The 20,806-nt window shown below is 43.4% G+C and overlaps 1 protein-coding gene across 1 annotated transcript in view; it reads left to right on the top strand.

Moving 5' to 3' along the window:
* IQGAP2 (IQ motif containing GTPase activating protein 2) overlaps nt 1-20,806 on the top strand; it is a 307,479-nt gene that overhangs the window by 147,922 nt on the left and 138,751 nt on the right. The window contains exon 3 of the mRNA XM_069595343.1: nt 13,377-13,533. Within this exon, the coding sequence (XP_069451444.1) occupies nt 13,377-13,533 (157 nt within the window). The remainder of the gene's footprint in view (nt 1-13,376; nt 13,534-20,806) is intronic.

Consider the following 20,806-nt stretch of genomic DNA (forward strand, 5'->3'; position numbering starts at 1 on the left):
AAATGATTTGCAAAGTTAATTAGGCTTACTGCAGATGGGGCTACAAAATTTGAAGGCTTTCTTATATCCATCAGTGTTTCACACCATTCTACTTATTTATATTTTCCTTTTCTCATGTCTAAGGAACATAAAGGAAGAAAGATTAAAATAATGCATTAAATATCTTTTTCTAAGAAGTAACTCACCAGAGATTCTTTGAAAATTTTGTTTAAAGAGAAGGGAACCACATGAGTGACATCTGGGTGCCAGCTCTCTGCTAGGTTCTGTACTAGTGTTGTCTCATTTAAACCTCAAAACATCTTTGAATTAGTGGTTTCCTAACATCGATGAGAGGCTGAGACTTACTGCCCAGGAAACTGGGGGACTTGACCTGATTCATCACATGGAACCAAGTCTGGAAAGTACTTGATGCTCAAAAATATTAATTGGATTGATGTGAGAGTTGGACCATAAAGAAGGCTGAGTGCCAAAGAATTGATGCTTTTGAACTGTGGCTGAAGAAGACTCTTGGGAGTCCCTTGGACTGCAAGGAGATAAAGCCAGTCAATCCTAAAAGAAATCAACCCTGAATATTCCTTGGAAGGACTAATCCTGAAGCTCCAATACTTTGATCACCCGATGTGAAGAGCCAACTTGTTGGAAAAGACCCTTATGCTAGAAAAGATTGAGGGCAGGAGAAGGGGGCAACAGAGGAGGAGATGGTTGGATGGCATCACCAACTCAATGGACATGAGTTTAGCAAACTCTGGGAGATGGTGATGAACAAGGAAGCCTGGTGTGCTGCAGTCCATGGGATCACAGAGAGTTGGATGTGACTGAGCAACGCAACAACAAAAAATCTGTTAAGGTTACACATCCAGTAAGGGAATGGAAAGAAAAGAAAGTGAATTCGCCCAGTCATGTCCGACTCTTTGCGACCCCATGGACTGTAGCCTACCAGGTTCCTCTGTCCATGGCATTTTCCTGGCAAGAATACTGGAGTGGGTTGCCATTTCTTTCTCCAGGAAATATTCCCAACCCAGGGACTGAACCCAGGTCTCCCGCATTATAGGCAGACGCTTTACCTTCTGAGCCACTAGGGAAGTCCAAAAGTCCATCTCTGAGCTTTCAGGACGCTAATGCAACTTATGAAGCCTCAAGAGAGTACATAGAATGCGACATTATCTAAGTTCACTTGGCCCCCCCCACCTCCCCCACCACCACGCCTGGCCCCAGGACAATATTAGCATCTCACTGAGCCAGAATTCTGCGGAACACAGCTCATGAAGTCTGGTAAAGGAATAGCCAGATTCACATTTGGGGGACATGCTCACAATACTTGGGGGTAATGTTTGCTGGGGTCTTACTATGAGCAAGGCATAGTGCTAAATATTTCACACAGATTCTCATTTACTCCTTACAAAGGCCCTCCAAGGGCAGATGGTCTAAATATCTTTATTTTACAGATAAGTCACTGGTATTATTCTAGAACTAGGATTTGAGCTGACAAAGTGTGAGCCCAAATGCCATGATTTTTGTCACCTCATTGTGCTGCTTTTATCAGGTACCTCTCTATTCATCCTATGAAATATTGTGAAGTGGTTTGGGAAAAAGGAGTTCTATGCTCAAAAAATTTGGGAAACATTGAGTTAAAAAGTTAACTTGGCTTCAGGAATTCTCTGAGCTTTCAGGATGCTAATGCAACTTATGAATCCTCGAGAGAGGACGTAGAATGCGACATTTTGTAAGTTCACTTGGCCCTCCTCCCCCCGCCCCCCCACCCCACCCCTGGCCCCAGGACAGTATTAGCATCTCACTGAGCCAATATTCTGTGGAACACAGTTCACAAAATGCTTGCCAGACTCAGTGGAGGGCTGCTGTTTCCTCTCCTTCCTAAAGAGCAGAATGAGAAAGACAGCCTCCAAAGCCTGCTCCATCCCCATTAGGTCTTGGTGTCCTATATTGCTTCTTTTCATGGTATTGTAAGTCCGTGTTTTAAAGAAAATAATTAGCATTATTTTAACATCTCATCTCTTTTTCTTATAACGAACCAACTAAGTTTTGTGCAATATATGTTTTTCTGTATCCCTGTTCCCTTGAGCTAATAATGCTGATAGAATTATGGTGACAATTATTTTTGTTTTTATTTCTTAATTGAAATATAGTTGATTTACAGTGTTTCAGGTGTATATCGAAGTGATTCAGTTTTTTTCTGATATATATGTGTGTAGATATATTCTTTTTTTCCTATATATTTTAACTTCTTTTTTATTGGAATATAACTGCTTTACAATGTTGTGTCAGTTTCTGCTGTACAACGTCAGGAATCAGCTATATGTGACATATATCTGCTTCCTTTTGAGCCTGCCTCCCGCACTCCCATGCCCCCTAAGTCATCGCAGGGCAGCGAGCTGAGCTCCCTGTGCTGAACAGCAGCTTCCCACTAGACGCTTTGCGCGTGGTCGTGTGTATATGTCAATGCTGCACGCTCAATTTGTCCCCCACTGTCCTGCCCCGCCTGTGTCCACAAGTCCGTTCCCTACGTCTGCCTCTCTTTTCCAGCCCAATATAGGTATATAACAGCAAGATAGCAAATACAGTTCCCAATAGTAAGTCCTTGTTGTTCATTTTATGTCCAGTAGTGTGTCTTTGTTAATCCCCATTTCCTAATTTATTCCCTCCGCTCCTCGTGCTGACAGTTTGACCTCAGCCTCCAGTGAACAGAAAGGTTTACCGTGAGAGCTTAATCTAGCACTGGCTTCCAACGTTTTACCTCCTATCGGCACAGAAGGTGACCAGTTACACTGTACACATAAAAAACAGCTGGTCTTTGCCTTTATTCTTTTGTAAAATATTTCATAGGCTGATGTTCAAAACATTCAGGAAGAGAAATTGACTTATAATGCTTGAAAGTTCATGGACGAGGGCACTCCATTAAAGCAGGGTTTGTACGGAAAAAACACACTTTCTGGTTTTTGGCCAGCAGTTCTACTTTTGGGACATTTATTCCATACAGGGCTCTATGATAGAGACCAAGGTTTATAGCTGGCGATTTCCTGAATAACGAGTCAGATAGCAAACGCCTCAGCGAAACAACTTTCATATGCTCTGCAAGGCGCAAAGTAGCACGACGGAGTGGATCGTGTGTCTCCAGGTTTTATGAGGTGGCATTTTTAGGGGTTGTATGTGTGTGTCTTTTTTTTTTTTTTTTATCTCTTGCAAGACGAAATGATATTAATTGTTTTTCTTTCTGGCCTTAACCTAAAACTGGAAAAATTTCACTGTTTGTCCCCTTCATCCTTCTCCCCACATCCTCTCCTACCACCCTCCTCTTCTCCTTTGTCACTTGAATCAGACCTTGTACTTTTATACACAGAGCTACTTTATGGAAGCTATCTCAACTCAACTCAAAAAAAAAAAAATTGAAGAGAATATGCTTGAATGATAGGACAAAAATTCCTCTTACCTGTATTTGGTTTCTCTGTGGTTGATAAGAGATTCAGATTTTCCCTGCAAAGTAAAGAGAAAGCAAGCAATACTAATATAAGAGAGAGTCCTCCCCACTGGAAACAAAATTGTGGTTTTCCAACAACCTTGACGGAGAAGGCAATGGCACCCCACTCCAGTACTCTTGCCTGGAAAATCCCATGGACAGAGGAGCCTGGTGGGCTGCAGTTCATGGAGTCGCGAAGAGTCGGACACGACTGAGCGACTTCACTTTCACTTTTCACTTTCATGCATTGGAGAAGGAAATGGCAACACACTCCAGTGTTCTTGCCTGGAGAATCCCAGGGACGGGGGAGCCTGGTGGGCTGCCGTCTATGGGGTCACACAGAGTCGGACACGACTGAAGCGACTTAGCAGCAGCAGCAACAACCTTGAAGATGCTCATCAGAAATTGCTTCACTTTTGGTTGAGGATGAGACGTTCACCTACTGGTGTGGAGGTTTGGTTATTGTTGTTGTTTACTCACCAAGTCGTGTCTGACTCTTCACAGCCCCATGGACTGCAGCATGCCAAGCTTCTCTGTCCCTCACCATCTCCCAGAGTTTGCCCAAGTTCATGTCCACTGAGTCGGTGATGCCATCCAACCATCTCATGCTCTGACACTCTCTTCTCCTTTTGCCTTCAATCTTTCCCAGCATCAGAGTCTTTTCCAGCGAGTCAACTCTTCACATCATGTGGTCAAAGTATTGGAGCTTCAGCTTCAGTATCAGTCCTTCCAATGAATACTCAGGGCTGATTTCCTTTAGGACTGACAGGTTGATCTCCTTGCAGTCCAGGGGACTCTCAAGGGTCTTCTCCAGCACCACAGTTCAAAAGCATCAGTTCTTCAGTGCTCAGACTTCTGTATGGTCTTCATGAGGAGCAACCCGTAGAAGGAGCAGGGGAGGAGCAGCAAGCGCAAGGGCAGCAGGAGATGCTGGCCTGTTCTGGTTTTCATTTCTGTGGATTTTTAGGTCAAATTTGAAGACAGTCTTTTGATAACATATGAAGTCTTTCTAGGTTTGTTTCATGTGTACATACATATTGTCTGTATGTAAATCATGGGCTTCCCTCATAGCTCAGCTGGCAAAGAATCCGCCTGCAATGTGGGAGACCTGGGTTCGATCCCTGGGTTGGGAAGATCCCCTGGAGAAGGGAGCGGCTACCCACTCCAGTATTCTGACCTGGAGAACTCCATGGACAGAGGAGACTGGCAGGCTACAGTCCATGGGGTTGCAAAGAGTTGGGCACGACTGAGTGACTTTCACTTCACTTCATGTAAATCTTAGCTGTATAAACCATTGAGTTTAATTGAGAGTTTAGATGTAATTTTTCACAGTTACAGTCAGTTGACTTTCAACAAGTGTACCAAGGAAAGTTAATTGAGTTCAGTCCCTGGGCTGGGAAGATCCCCTGGAGGAGGGCATGGCAACCCACTCTAGTATACTTGCCTGGAGAATCCCATGGACAGAGGGGCCTGGTGGGCTACAGCCCAAAGAGTCACAGAGAGTCAGACGCGACTGAAGCAACTTAGCATGCAGGCACAGAGTCTTTTCAACACATGGTGCTGAGATAACTGGATATCCACATTCCAAAGAATGAATCTGGACTCTTACCACTCACCACATACAAAAAAATAACTCAAAATGGATAAAAGATTTAAATGTAAGCATTAAAACTATGAACCTCTTAGAAGAAAACATAGGTGAATATTTGTGACCTTCAGTTAAACAATGGTTTCTTAAATATGACCTCAAAGTACAAGCAACTTGCTTCAAAAGACACCATCAAGAAAGCAAAAAGACAACCCATAGAATGAAGAAATATTTTCATGTTGTGTGCCTGATAAGGAATTGGTATAACAAATATATAAAGAGCTCTTATAACTCAATTTCTTAAAAAAAAAAAAAAGCGAAAACATGGGCAGCAGATTTGAAAAGACATGTCTCTAAGATGTGTAAATAGGCAATAATAAAAAGATGCTCAGAACAAGACAAGGATGACTACTCTTCCCACTTTTTTTCGACATAATATTGGAAGTCCTAGCCACAGCAGTCAGAGAAGAAAAAGAAGGAAAGGAAATTAAGTTGGAAAGGAACTGAAACTGTCACTATTTGCAGATGACATGATATTATGCACAGAAAACCCTTAAGACCAAAAAACTATTGGAACTTAAAGATGAATTCATTAAAGTTGAAGGATAGAAAATTAATCACAGAAATCAGTTACATTTCTATGCACCAATAATTAACCATTAGAAAGAGAAATAAACTATCCTATTCACAATTGTATCAAAAAGAAAAAAATAAAATAAAAAAGATGCTCAATATCATCATGCTCAGATGCTCAGTCGTGTCCGACTCTTTGTGACCCCACGGACTGTAGTCCGCCAGGCTCCTCTGTCCATGGGATTCTCCAGGCAAGAATACTGGAGTGGGGTGCAATTTCCTTCTCCAGGGAATCTTCCTGACCCCGGAATCAAACCCATGTCTCTTATATCTCCTGCATTGGTGAGCGGATTCTTTACAACTAGTGCCACCTGGGAAGCCTACTCAATATCATTAGCCATCAGAGAGATGAAAATCAAAACCATATTGAGATGCCACTTTGAATCTACCTAGGATGGCTATACTCAAAAAGACAGTTGAGTGGTGGCAAGGAGGTGGGGAAGTTAGAATCCTCACTTAGTGCTGCTGGGGATGTAAAATGTTGCAGCTGCTTTGGGAAAACAGTCTGGAAGTTCCAAAAAAGATCAAACATAGACCCAGCAATTCTTCTCCTACATATATACCCAGAGAAAGGAGAAAATATGTCCGTGCAAAAACCTAAACACTAATGTTTACAGCAGCATTATTCATAGCCAAAAAGCGGAAAAAAACCCAGATGTCCATAAACTGATACATATGATATATATCTATACAGTAGAATATTATTCAGCATTGGAAATGAATGCAGCGCTAATTATATCCTACACAATAGATGAACCTTGAAAGCATGCAAAAGAAGCTAGTCACAGATGGCCGTGTGTTGTATGGTTCCATTTAAATGAAATATCCAAAATAAACAGATCTCTAGGCAGAGAGTAGGTTAATAGGTTGGAAATTTGGGAGTAAATGGGGAGTACTGTTAATGAGTTATACGGCTTCTTTTTGGAGTGATGAAAATGTTTGCTGAAAATCACTGCATTGTACAGCTTCAAAGAGTGTATGATGTGTGAATTCTCTCAGTATAAAGCTGCTATTAAACACACAAAAAAGCATATTGCATAATTAGTGTCATACAGAATTCCATTTATAATTTTAGACTCTCAGACTAAAACTCAGCTTACAGTTAAAACTCTAACCTATTCCAGGACACCAGCTAGTGATTGGAAAGCCAGACTTCCTGAACATCAGGCCCGTCATTTTCTGTACTGTGATTATGACAGGAAGTTTGACCCCAACAGACCATAAAAATCACACTTACTGAATTTTATTGGTTTGGCTGGGTAACACTAGCTTATGTAACCGGTAAGTCACTGAGGTTGAGGTTGACGGTAGAAGTTTAATTCCTTTTCATGCAAGATTCAGTAGCATAAGGCGAGGATGAGCGGATGCAGAAGGTTCCTATTATAACCAACAGAGGTGACTCAGGGACCCAGGCTGTTCTACATCTTTTCTTTCAAGGTGGCCATGGGCTTTAGCGTCCTGCTTGCAAATGGGGTAGGGGGGTGGGGGCAGGGCAGTGTTTCCCTGGTGGCTCAACTGGTAAAGAATCCGCCTATAATCCAAGAAACCCTGGTTCAGTTCCTGGGTTGGGCAGATTCCTTGGAGAAGGGAAAGGCTACCCACTCCAGTGTTCTGGCCTAGAAAATGCAGGGTCACAAAGAGTCAGACGCGATTTTCACTGTGTTACATCTGTGTGTCTTGGGCGTCCCTGGTGGCTCAGGTGGTAAAGCATCTGCCTGCAATGCAGGAGACCAGAGTTCGATCCCTGAGTTGGGAAGATCCCCTGGAGAAGGAAATGGCAACCCACTCCAGTACTCTTGCCTGGAAAATCCCATGGACAGAGGAGCCTGGTAGACTACAGACCATGGGGTTACAAACAGTCGGACACGACTGAGCGACTTCACTTTCAGCAGATGGGGGAGGGGAAGCTCACCCATGCGGGGCTTTCCTGAGGCCGCTCTCCATGGGATGCACGGCATTTCCTGTCTCATTCTGTGCTCATGACCCAGCTACTTGGCCCCACACAGATAGTACGGGGCTGGGAAGTGACCACCCTGGCCAGCAGCCACCCCAGCTGTCTCCTAGCCCTGCGGTGAACCATCTGGTATCTGTACTCCAAGTGCTCTTCCCTCTGTTGTTGTTCAGTTGCTAAGTCATGTCCAAATCTTTGTGACCCCATTGCAGCACACCAGGCTTCCCTGTCCTCACTATCTCCCAGAGTTTGCTCAAACTCACATCCATTGAGTTGATGACGTCATCCAAACATCTCATCCTCTGCCGCCCCCTTCTCCTGCCCTCAATCTTTTCCAGCATCAGGGTCTTTTCCAATGTGTTGGCTCTTCGTCAGGTGGCCAAAGTATTGGAGCTTCAGCTTCAGCGTCAGTCCTTCCACTGAATATTTAGAGTTTATTTCCTTTAGCATTCGCTGATTTGATCTTGCTGTCCAAGGGATTCTCAAGAGTCTTCTCCAGCACCCCAGTTTGAAGGCATCAGTTCTTAGGCACTCAACCTACTTTATGGTCCAACTCTCACAGGCATACATGACTACTGGAAAAACCATAGCTTTGGCTATACAAATCTTTGTCAGTAAACCTAGACAGCATGTCTAGGTGATGTCAGCATGATGTCTCTGCTTTTCAATATGCTGTCTAGGTTTGTCACAGCTTTTCTTCCAAGGAGCAAGCATTCTTTTAATTTTGCTTCAGATTAACATCTGCAAATGGTTATCCATAGCACCTTTCCTTATGGGATAGGTGCAAGGATTAAATGATAATCCACATATAGTATTAAATCCAGATTCTAGAATAAAATGTGTTAAGTTGTTTCTGTCATGTCTGACTCTATATGACCCTATGGACTATAGCCCACCAGGCTCCTCTGTCCATGGGGTTCTCTAGGCAAGAATACTGGAGTGGGTTGCCATGCCCTTCTCCAGGGGATCTTCCTGACCCAGGAAGCGAACAGGTGTCTCTTATGTCTAACCTGCATTCACGGGCAGGTTCTTAACCACTAGCGCCACGTGGGAAGCCCTCTAGAATAAAATAGTGCTTAATAAACACTAGTTACCATTGATGGTAATACCATCTTCTTCTGACTTTCAAGGTAGTGAAATATTACCTAATGTTACAAAAAATGCTACATTTACAAGACATTGGCAATGTCCTAAAAGATTTTATGCTGTAACTGTGATGCTTGGAAAACTCTTAAGCAGTCAGAATCTTTCACTTAATAACAATCTGTTGAATACACACTATCTATAAACTCATTTGACTGCGTAGATCACAATAAACTGGAAAATTCTGAAAGAGATGGGAATACCAGACCACCTGACCTGCCTCTTGAAAAACCTGTATGCAGGTCAGGAAGCAACAGTTAGAACTGGACATGGAACAACAGACTGGTTCCAAATAGGAAAAGGAGTACGTCAAGGCTGTTTATTGTCACCCTGCTTATTTAACTTATATGCAGAGTACATCATGAGAAACGCTGGACTGGAAGAAGCACAAGCTGGAATCAAGATTGCTAGGAGAAATATCAATAACCTCAGATATGCAGATGACACCACCCTTATGGCAGAAAGTGAAGAACTAAGGAGCCTCTTGATGAAAGAGAAAGAGGAGAGTGAAAAAGTTGGCTTAAAGCTCAACATTCAGAAAACGAAGATCATGGCATGCAGTCCTATTACTTCGTGGAAAATAGATGGGGAAACAGTGGAAACAGTGGCTGACTTTATTTTCGGGGGCTCCACCACCACCACTGCAGATGGTGACTGCAGCCATGAAATTAAAAGATGCTTACTCCTTGGAAGGAAAGTTATGACCAACCTAGACAGCATATTAAAAAGCAGAGACATTACTTTGTCAACAAAGGTCTGTCTAGTCAAGGCTATGGTTTTTCCAGTGGTCATGTACTGATGTGAGAGTTGGACTATAAAGAAAGCTGAGCGCTGAAGAATTGATGCTTTTGAACTGTGGTGTTGGAGAAGACTTGAGAGTCCCTTGGACTGCAAGGAGATCCAACCATTCCATCCTAAAGGAGATCAGTCATGAGTTCGCTGGAAGGACTGATGTTGAAGCTGAAACTCCAATACTTTGGCTACCTGATTCAAAGAGCTGACTCATTTGAAAAGATCCTGATGCTGGGAAAGATTGAGGGGAGGAGAAGGGGATGACAGAGGATGAGATGGTTGGATGGCATCACCGACACAATGGGCATGAGTTTGGGTGAACTCCGGGAGTTGGTGATGGACAGGAAGGCCTGGTGTGCTGTGGTTCATGGGGTTGCAAAGAGTCGGACACGACTGAGCAACTGAACTGAACTGAACTGATAAACACATTTTCAGTATAGTGGGATCACAAAAAGAAGAGATGGTTTTTGCCTTTGAGCGCTTCATGATGTGGTAAGCGTTAGCAATAGCTCTTTAAATAGGGTATAGTTAACCTAAGTTTTTGGAATAATTTGTTTTTTTCAGCCATCTGCACATATATTCTAACACAGACAAAAATTAATGTGATTATCTTTTTTAAAAAATAAACCCAATTCTAAAATATGTCAGAGTTGTTTTTATTTTAGCTTTCTACTTCTTGGTCTCAAATGTTGATTTATCACCTCCCTCTCCTGCTATAAATTGTCAATTTACCTCTCCCCGACCCTTCACAATCTACCCCTCAGTTATGGAATTATTATACAGCAGTTATATATTGCTGTGCAGAAAACCAATTTTGTAAATTTTTTCAAGATAATTATTTGAAAACAGGTTTGTTTTAATGTGAAAGAGCATGATGCTGTAATTTGTAGTTTACTTAGATTAGAAATTTGGTCTAGTGCAGTGGCTTTTAATTTGCCCACATTTTTTTTAATCAAAAAGACAACATTATTATTGATTTCTTACAGTTTTAAAAATTCATCAAGCCTATGATACTCTTACATTCATTTGCAGCAAGGCCCATATAACCAAATAATCCTTATTCACCTTGTGTTTGCTATGTGAAAGTAAATTTCACATCTCATGTTACTATTGAAAGTTCCTTGTTCTTCCAAGTTTTCCCAGTCTCCCTAGGATGTTAGAGTGGCAGAAGGCCTTAACATCCTGTCCTTCTCATCTGCCCCTTCAACAGAGGAGAACACTGAGGCCCAAGGAGGTCAGGGGACATGCCTGGGGCTGCAGTGGATGTGGGGCTGAGTCCTGGTACAGAGAGCTCCCTCCACATGGAGCCCCTCTCCCTGCCTGGGAATATTCCCTTTCCTTTGACCTGCTCCCCTCTTTCTAAGCTGTCACATCTTGTTACCATTTCCTTGAAATGCCTGTTGCTTTCCACCCTTCCCGTTTCTTCCTGTCTCATCCAGTCCCTCAGCTCCTTGCACTGGGAAAGGTGAGTGCTTTGTCTTTGGGGCCTCCATTTTACAAGATTGAATTTTCTCTAAATACCACTGTCAGCCTGCCCCTCCTCTGCTGTGAGTCTGCCAAGAGCTTCCTGCTTCCTGTAGCAGCAAATGTCATCGCCTCTCTTACACCAGCTCCTGATTTCACTGTGTATGCTCAGCTTGATTCCTTTCTCCCCATGAACCCTAAGGACCCTAGATCTTCTCTGGGTTTGTCCCATGCATCAGCCATGTTTCCTTCGTGATTTTAGTTTGTCCTGCCCCTCAGCTCCCAGTGTCCCCCTGCCTTGCCTTTCCAAATCCTCCCTTTCCAGCTGAATCCAGATCCCACCACCTTGTCATTTTTTTCCCTTCTACTCCACTGAGAGCCCAGTGCCCCCTGCCCGCACATTATTCCCAAATTTTTTCTTGTTAGGCACTAATAGTTGTATTGGGCATCATAGCCTGTCTTACATGGCTCTCTGATTTTTCCTTACACTTGTGTTGCCTTCTCAGTTTTGTTTAATGCTTTTTGAAGGCAGGGCTTATATTTATGGTTTTTTCTCATCGGTTCAGTTCAGTCTCTCAGTTGTGTCTGACTCTTTGCAACCCCATGGACTGCAGCACCCCAGGCCTCCCTGTCCATCACCAACTCCCGGAGCTTATTCAAACTCATGTCCATCGAGTCGGTGATGCCATCCAACCATCTCATCCTCTGTCACCCCCTTCACCTGCCTTCAATCTTGCCCAGCATCAGGGTCTTTTCCAATGAGTCAATTCTTCACATCAGGTGGCCAAAGTGTTAGAGCTGAAGCTGAATCCTTCCAATGAATATTCAGAACTGATTTCTTTTAAGATTGACTGCTTGGATCTCCTTGCAGTCCAAGGGACTCTCAAGAGTCTTCTCCAACACCACAGTTCAAAAGCATCAATTCTTTGGTGCTCAGCTTTCTTTATAGTCCAACTCTCACATCCACACATGACCGCTGGAAAAACCATAGCCTTGACTAGATGGACTTTGTTGGCAAAGTCATGTCTCTGCTTTTTAATATGCTCTCCATGTTTGTCATAGCTTTTCTCAGTTCCGTTCAGTCTCTCAGTCGTGTCCGACTCTTTGCGACGCCATGGACTATAGCCCACCAGGCTTCTCTGTCCGAGGAATTTCCCAGGCAAGGATACTGGAATGGGTTGCCATTTCCGTCTCTAACTCCATATTTTCACATTGCCTAAACAAGTGGTCAGTAAATACTCCTTGCTTATTAGGGACTCTTTGAGCTTCTAAAAAGTGTTGGCCAGAACTACAGGCACTTGAGACGTTTTACAGTGTCCACTGCCTGGATCCGAATCCATTGTTAATGTGCAGAGCAGCCCTCTCCTCCCTGCCAAGTGTGATGGAGTCAGCGCTGCTGTGTTACTGGTCTTCTGAGGGGCCTCGCTGTATAGGTGTGCGGCTCACACTCAGAGTTGCTGATGTGGTGGTGGGTTAGTGGCAGAGAGGTGAGGGCTTGCACCCCCGGTTCTTGGGTCTTACAGTAGGGAAGAGTTCCTCAAGCACGGGGAGGAAGCACAGTATCCTGTGAGCTCTGGCAGACTCTCTGCACCCCGGCGTGAAATGTGAACTGGCCTGGCCCTCCTCCCACTGTGTGTCTTTGAGCCAGTAATGACCTTGGTGCTCTCTTTTCTATGATACTGGCAGAGTGTCCTAAGATTGAATCTGATCTTTTGCTCAACAACTTTCTCAGTACCCAGAGAATAGCTTCCCCAAAAGGTAAGTGTGCTGTAGTAAGCTCCTGGCATTGGAAAAAGGAATGTGTAGGAAGACTGTGTCTGCTTTCTGGATTTCGATGTCCCTGTCCTATGCCTCCCTGCGTCTCCTGGTAGTCATTTCCAGACTGAGCGACTGCAGATTTTACCGCACCTTGGACTACGCTCTCCCCACGGCATAACCCCTACAAAATGTCCTCCACTGAGGCTCATAAACTTGGAATTGCTTTTTCTGTAGTGTCAGCAAGACTCATTCCACCCATACAAGCACAGATTGGCCTCTTTCTTCTTTAAGAGACTTGGCAGAGACTCATAAAGGTGAAGTCAACAAACTCTGGCGCATAGTGAGTTTTGTGCCTCTGGGCTTGTCAACCCCTTGTTCCTCTCGTGTTCTGAATCCTTGTTCCATCCAGAAGCTTCTCTCTTCCTGTTTATGACGATAAAGATGTTTCAGGTCCCGCCCCCTTTGTTAATGCCCCTGCCACTGATAGTAAGACACCACATCTCTTCATTTATAGAAAGATACCAAACTGGATTCACTTTAAGGTTTTATTTTTTGCTCTCTCTTAATCCCTCTAGGTGGATGGAAGTGTGCTTAGTTGAAGAATTGCCACCAACCACTGAACTGGAAGAAGGGCTCCGGAACGGAGTTTACCTTGCAAAGTTAGCCAAATTCTTTGCCCCCAAAATGGTATCGGAGAAAAAGATCTATGATGTGGAACAAACACGTTATAAGGTAACTGAGATCTAATTGGTTTGGGCCTCTGGCTCAAAGTGAAAGTTGAGTCTTTGCCTTCCTTCCCTTTCTTTAGTGTTTCTATCAGGATTTTGTGGGAGGTAGGGGTATGGGGAAGAGGAATGTCCTTGGTCTTTGAAGCCTGTTAATAATCATTCCTGAGGCTGCAGCAGTTTTGGAAGCAAAGCCCTTTTCTGTTTCTGGGCTGAGGCTGAGAGACCTCTGATTTGTGGGGCTTCCAACTCCCAACCCCCATTATTCCTTCATGGAGGTCATGTCATTAGTACCAGTAAATATAAAAGTGAGGGCCCGCTACCCCTCCTCTCTTCACCACCAACACGGTTTATTATTCCCCTTATTCTCATCAAGAAGTAAAGTACCCAGCGGAGACTTGAACTTGTAGCCCCAAAGAGTTAGAGCCAAGGTGATTAAAAAAGAAAAAAAGTGCTAATATTGATGAGTCAGAAACGCCTTTCCATTTGATGTTTAAAACAAAATGAGACCAACCTTTTTGTATGCAGCTAGTTTTATGAATTCTTTCATAGCTAATTTGAGAAGGAATATAGGGAGGAAAACCAAACCAATATAAACACCAATCCTAATCAAAATAAATAAGTACAATCAAAATAAACAACCAATCAATATAAACACTGTATTATTTCTTTTCAATGTGTGTATTTTATGTATATAATGTTTAAGTATTTTCAGGTAAGGTGATACATCTATGATTTGCTTCAAAATAATTGGGAAGAGGGTTAACATGATTCAAGACCAGCTGTGAGTTTGTAATTGTTGAGATTAGATGATGGGTGCAAATGAGTTCATTATACTATTCTGTCTACTTTTTATGTTTGAAAACTTCCATTAAAAAGTAAAGAAGGAAAAAGTAAGCACCAACCTAAAAGATACCTTGATTATACGTGTCTTCAAAAAGCAATTTTTAAATGTGTGCTGTTCTCTTCTAGAATGTGAGATCTCTTCTCCACTTTGGGTCAGGGTTTCTAAAGCTTCTTTGAAACTTGATTTTTGTTTGTTTGTTTGTTTTCTCAATATCCTGTCTTTGGTTTTGTTATATCAGTATTTTTTATCTGCAGATTTTCAAGTGTTTTTAAAAGTTATTTCTCTTAAAATTTCAAGGATAACATTAAGTATAATTGAAAATAGAATAATTTTCCATTTAATGCATGAGTCACACTACCCTTCAGTTGTTATTGAGAAAAAATTTATCTTTAAAATATGTATATTGAATTCAGAGCAAATGTCTGAGTAATGATTTAGGCTAACAGACAAGATGAATTGACATCTTTTTTGACAAGTCTCCTTTCATCATCTAATCTAAAAGGGAATGGAGCAAAAGTCTTTGCCTTGAATAATGTTATGAAAAAATGTTTGCATATGTTAAAATAAGTTTATTAAGTCATGTGTTTATTAACTCTAGATGTTTCTCCCTAGAGTGAGTTTCCAGCCTTTTGGAAGACTTAAGCAAAACAAATGATTTAGCCAGCCACAATTAAAGTTTCTTTTTTTTAATTTTAAGGACTATTTTCAAAGTTCAGAAAAAAGTGATTTGTATCCCCTGTGTCACAAAATAAATTAACATTTGTCCACATTTTAGAACATGATCTTTCTTTTATTCTCATTGCTTCTGTGATTGTTGTTATCAAGACCTAGACCTATTATAATGGCCGTGTAGATTTGATGATAAAGTGTCATGGGCTCCAGCCTTCCCTGGAAAGGGATTGTGGGTGTTTTGTTTTGATGTGTGGATTGAGAGAATAAGGCCGGAAAGACAGACCTTTCGTGAAAGCGAGCCTCAGAGCTGCAGGTGGACTAATTCCCCTCCTGGCATATTATATGCTTTGAATACAGGTGTCTCTTGCCAGTTCAGCTCTGGACCCCTCATGGCAACTTAAACAGTTACCATTGCCTCCTGGCATCAGAGGTCCTATTATTTGAATCCATAGCAACTTCTCTTTGGGAAGGGGACAGGGGAAATATTTCCAATCTCTTGTTGCAAAATAAAATTCCTGGGGCACCTGGACACGTGCTGACATCCCTGAGCAAACCATCGTGACAGAAGTGGTCTGTATTACTGTCCCCCATCCCATCAGGCCCCAAGTGGGATGCACAGAAGAAAGGATGTTAGGAGAGGCGTGGAAAGATGGGAGGTGGCAGATGGAGGGGAGTTGATGCCAGCTGTGACGTGGGAGAATCATGGGACAAAGGGAAACTACCCCTCTGTTAATTCACTGGAGAAAAGAGGCTTTTCTCTTTTTCTCCTTGTATTAAATCCCTGAACATGTCCTTGAATGGGAATTGTTCGTGATTTGCTGTGTCATCGTTAATTTTTATTTTAAGGCTATTTTGTTTCTTCTGCAAAAATGAAAGGAGACAAATATTAGTGGGCAGGAGACAGCTTCCTGTTCATGTGTTTTTCAGATCTAAAGCTTGTCACATGGTCCTCTTCAAGGAGCCCTAAATCACGGGACAGCGGCAAAGATGCTGAAACATAGGGGAACACTCACTAACCTAAGCCTGTCTCTTGATGGGCCATCTGGAAACCATGAGTTCAGCGAGTCTGAACGCTCTGCAGGGTCTGCTGGGCTGTGACCATAAAATATGACCCACCTGTTGGGCCGGGTGTCCCCGAGCAAAAGCTCTGCCCCAAATCCCAGGGCCTCGGCTGGGGTGCTCATGACTTTGAGCGAAGCAGCGGGCGCTTCCACGCAGCCCTGTCCTTGTTGTTGCCAGCTCGTGGTCTACAGCCTTGGCCCCTCGTTAATTTCGGGTTAGGAAGTCATGCTAGGTATTGAGTTAAGCCTTCCAGTGAAGAGGGTCCTTTCCCTGACCATCTCTGCCTCCCCCTCCAGGGCTGAGTTGCGTGCTCATGCCATGCACACATCGACACACCACACTGACTGTGCTGTAGTAACTGTTTTGTCCTGAAGGCAGGAGCTGTGTGTGTCTCTTCCACCGTGTCCTCAACGACTAGTTCAGGTTCTGGCCCAAATAGCTCTTGGGTAAAGGAATGAATGAGAATTTTTTATTTTTTTAGAGATTTTTTATTTTTTTAATGTGGGCCATTTTTAAAGTCTTTTATTGAATTTGTTAAAATACTGCTTCTGTTTTATGCCTTGGTTTTTTGGCCATGAGGTATATGGGATCTTACCTCCCCAGCCAGGGGTTGAAACCTCACCCCCTGCATTGGAAGGCCAAGTCTTAACCACTGGAGTGCTAGGGAAGTCCCAACTAGTACTTTCTAGTAAGCCAAAGGGCTCCATTTCTTGTCTTCTATGCTTTATTCGGTCCTTTATTCAATACTTGCTGAAACTCCTCCTCTAAGTGTGATGCTCAGACTTCCTGTGGTCCCCCACGATGGGTGTGTATAAAAATGTGAACTTTTGGGCCCTCCCCCAGAATCTTAGCCAGGGCCCCAGGAAGCTCCATTCTTAATCATCACCTCAGGTGATTCTTTTGTTACATACTGCTAAGGTTTGAGAATCACTGCTCTAATAGGCAGATACATTAATATAATAAGATTTAACAAAGTTATATGGAAAGAAGATAAAGCTGTACAAAGATAGAAATACATAAAGGGTAGGACATGGATATTCATTTATCCATGCAATCCTCATCCATACCTAGCAGGTACCAGCCACTGATGTGGGCACGAAAGACAGTGCAGAGCCAAGCAGACATGGTTTTCATGCTGCTCACAGTTGGAGAGACAGTCTGTGAGGAAGAGAGATAGTCATGAATTGTGATCAGTGTATGAAGGAAGAGATTAAAGCCAGAGTTACTGACAGACAGCCATGCTCTTTGCTGAGGAATTGTTCTTACGCAGAGGCTAGAAGGAGAGGAAACTCACCCATGAGAGCTAAGGGCAGGGAGTGGGGAGGATGGTCCAGACAAGAGGGGCTCAAGGACGAAAGGCACTTGGCCAGGTTGAGTGGCTGGAAGGCTAGGTGAGGGACAGAGGCGAGAAATAAGGCCAGGAGAGAAGCAGAGAGAGCGCTCAGCCCCACCTGGAGGACCTCGTACGGGGCGTCTTCATTGTAAGCACAGGGGGAGCTGTTTCAGTGTTGACCGGGGCATCGTGGGACAGTCTGTGCTCCACAAAGACTGCTCTGCTGCTGTGTGGAGGGAAGAGGGACTCAAAGGCAGGGTGCGATGAGAGGATTCCTCAGCGCAGGTGACCGATGACCGTTGCCTGCAGAGGCAAGAAGTAAGAGGGTTCGAGAGGGGAAATGAAGGGTGAGTCCTGGAGAAGGACTGGAAATGGGCAGAGAGACCAAAGAGAAGACAGCTAGGTGGATGGTCGGCGGTAACTAAGCAGCGTGTGGTCCGTTCTAAAGGGGGTTGGACTGACATGGATGCCAGAAAGGTTTCCGTGGTGGGGCTTAACAGCTGAAGGTTCCCAAGCCACCTAGGATGACCAAGAGAAAGAGGAGTGGAAGAAGGGGGCATTCCTTGGAGAGAGTTCAGTCTGATAAGCCTCACAGCAGTATCCTTCTGGACAGTGCATTGACAGCTGTAGATTTATAACAAATGCTCATTGAACATTTAGGTGGGCTTTAGACAGGGAAAGCATACGCAGTGGTCAGGAGTATGAGCTGCAGAACCAGAACACTTCAGAATCTGGCTTCACCACTGACTTTGACTCGGTGAGCTTCAGTTTCCTGAGATGAAGGTGGGAAAATACTAACAGCATCAACCTTGTAGAGAAATTGGGAGGAACAAATGTGATCATCTATGCCAGGCACTCAGCCCAGTGCCCGCCTGATAGAGGTGAGCACCCTGTAACTGTTACAGATGGTGTTTGTTTGTGCTGAGGCTCCACAAGCAGTAAATTGACCAGAATATTTGGACTAGGAGTCAGGGAATTCTGCAACCTGATCTTGACCCTGAGCTCAACAAGTTAGGTCAACTCGAATGTCTTAAATACTTGGGCCCTCAGTTTCTTCCTGTAAAAAATGAGCAAATCAGAATAATTACTGGTTTCAAACTACCTCATAGTTCTAAATTGCCTTGATCCTAATATATAAGAAGTTACCATCCACAGAAGGCTTACATAATACCCTTCTATTCAATTTAAACTGCAGTAATCTTGTTTGCTGGTGCTATAGTGGCTCAGCAATAGAAAATCAGCATGTCCTTTCTAGTCTAATACCTGAAAGAAATTAGGTAGACGGACCATACCAACCCTTGACTAAATATGACTATAGATATAGCACCTGGTCTAACATATTAATGTTAGTATGGGACTGGTGAAAAGACAAACTATAAATGTTTATAATGGACTAAGTTTATTTTGAGCCTCTTTAGAAGACCTTTTCTGTTCTAACTGAAGTAAATGTACAGATTGAAGACGTTAATACAGTTCACTCACTGAAGCTTACTTCTAAAATATACAGACATGGAGCATAGGGTTCTGAAGTCAGCATTCCTCAGGTGTTTAAAGTGGATGAAGGATCTGAAACCTGTCATGTCATTTAGTATAGAAATATGACCAAGATAACCACCCTTTCCTTCAGTGCCTCTTACATGAAGCGCTGAACTTTTTTTGACCTTAAAGGTGAACAAAGTTTCAAGCCCAGTCTCATAGCATAATAATTGCCATAACCAACATTTATTGCATTCTTAGGTGTACTTTGCAACTGAGTGTTCCATGTATGGTCTCATGAAATTCCTCAACCCAAAGAAACATACCATTCCCATTTTGTGGCTGAGGAACCGAGGTTCAAAGAAACTTGGAACTTTCCTGAGGTTACCTAACTAACGAGACCACTAAATGGATGGGATTTTTTATTGCATAATTTGGATTGTTCAAGGCTATCAACCAAAGATTCTCAGAAACCAACCTAGGGTCAAACAAAACTATATTTATTTAAACTCAGAAAAAAGGCCAGGAAAAAGAGGCATACCCATGGAGCTGTAAGAAAGAGGAAATAGGAGCTTAGTAGAGATTTGAACTTGTACTGAGCAATTCTAATAAGGATTTAGGAAGCGAGAACCAGTTATCTTTGGAAAGTTATCAGGAAAGTGAAAGTGAAGTCACTCAGTCATGTCTGACTCTTTGCGACCCCATGGACTGTAGCCTGCCAGGCTCCTCTGTCCGTGGGATTCTCCAGGCAAGAATACTGGAGTGGGTTGCCATGCCCTCCTCCAGGGGATCTTCCCAACCCAGGGATTGAACTCCAGTCTCCCACATTGCAAGTAGACTCTTTACCACCTGAACCACCAGGGAGGTCTAAAACGTGAAAGTCGCTCAGTCATGTCTGACTGTTTGTGACCCCATGGACTATACAGTCCATGGAATTCTCCAGGCCAAAATACTGGAGTGGGTAGCCCATCCCTTTTCCAGTGGATCTTCCCAATCCAGGAATCAAACCCAGGTCTCCCGCATTGCAGGCGGATTCTTTACCAGCTGAGCCACCAGGGAAGCCCAGGAATACTGGAGTGGGTAGCCCATCCCTTCTCCAGCAGATCTTCCCGACCTAAGAATCGAACTGGTATCTCCTGCACTGCAGGCAGATTCTTTACCAGCTGAGCCACCAGGGAAGCCCAATACTAATGGTGTTATCAGCAAGTAGGATCAATTTGGTGTCTTGGTAATTTTTAGGAGGTGAGAATGTTCACTAGGGACCAGATTGCCATAGTCAAGAAATAAGTCGCCCGTCTTATTTGGAAGAGGACTGTGTTAGTCACTTTATGGTGTTGAGGGTCCTCAGCCCTGACATGATTGAGGACTGTCTCCATTTTGGCCCTCCACATTCACAGAGTGGCCGTGTCTGAGAACCGTTTGTGTTCAGCAAACGTTGCTGATGCTGAGTTAGCCTCAGACACTACCGCCTGGCTGTGAACTCTCTCTCTATGCATTTCCTCTCTTCGCATGCCCGTCCCCCTCTCTCTCTTCCCCCCTTTTCCTCTCTTCTCTGCATGCCCTTCAGATCCTCTCCCCTCCCTCTAGTTATTTCACAGTGGTTAGCTAATCTCTTTCCTCTGAAGAGTAATCCCCTGGTCATCAGGTCCTGTGCTCTGGCCTGGGGCGGTGATGGCATGGGGAAGGTATTCAGATCCACAGAGATTTAGTCTTGAATCCCAGCTCAGCCCTTCAACAGATGTTTGACTTTAGGCAAATCACTTCATCTTTGTTGCCTAGGTTTCCTCATCTCTCAAAAAAATGGAAATAATAACTACTTTGCAGAGTATTTGGAAAATTAGAGATAATTTATGTAAAGTGCTTGACATACACGGTCCAATCTCAGTGAAT

The sequence above is a fragment of the Ovis canadensis genome, chromosome 7 (assembly GCF_042477335.2).
Source record: "Ovis canadensis isolate MfBH-ARS-UI-01 breed Bighorn chromosome 7, ARS-UI_OviCan_v2, whole genome shotgun sequence".
NCBI lineage: Eukaryota > Metazoa > Chordata > Mammalia > Artiodactyla > Bovidae > Ovis > Ovis canadensis.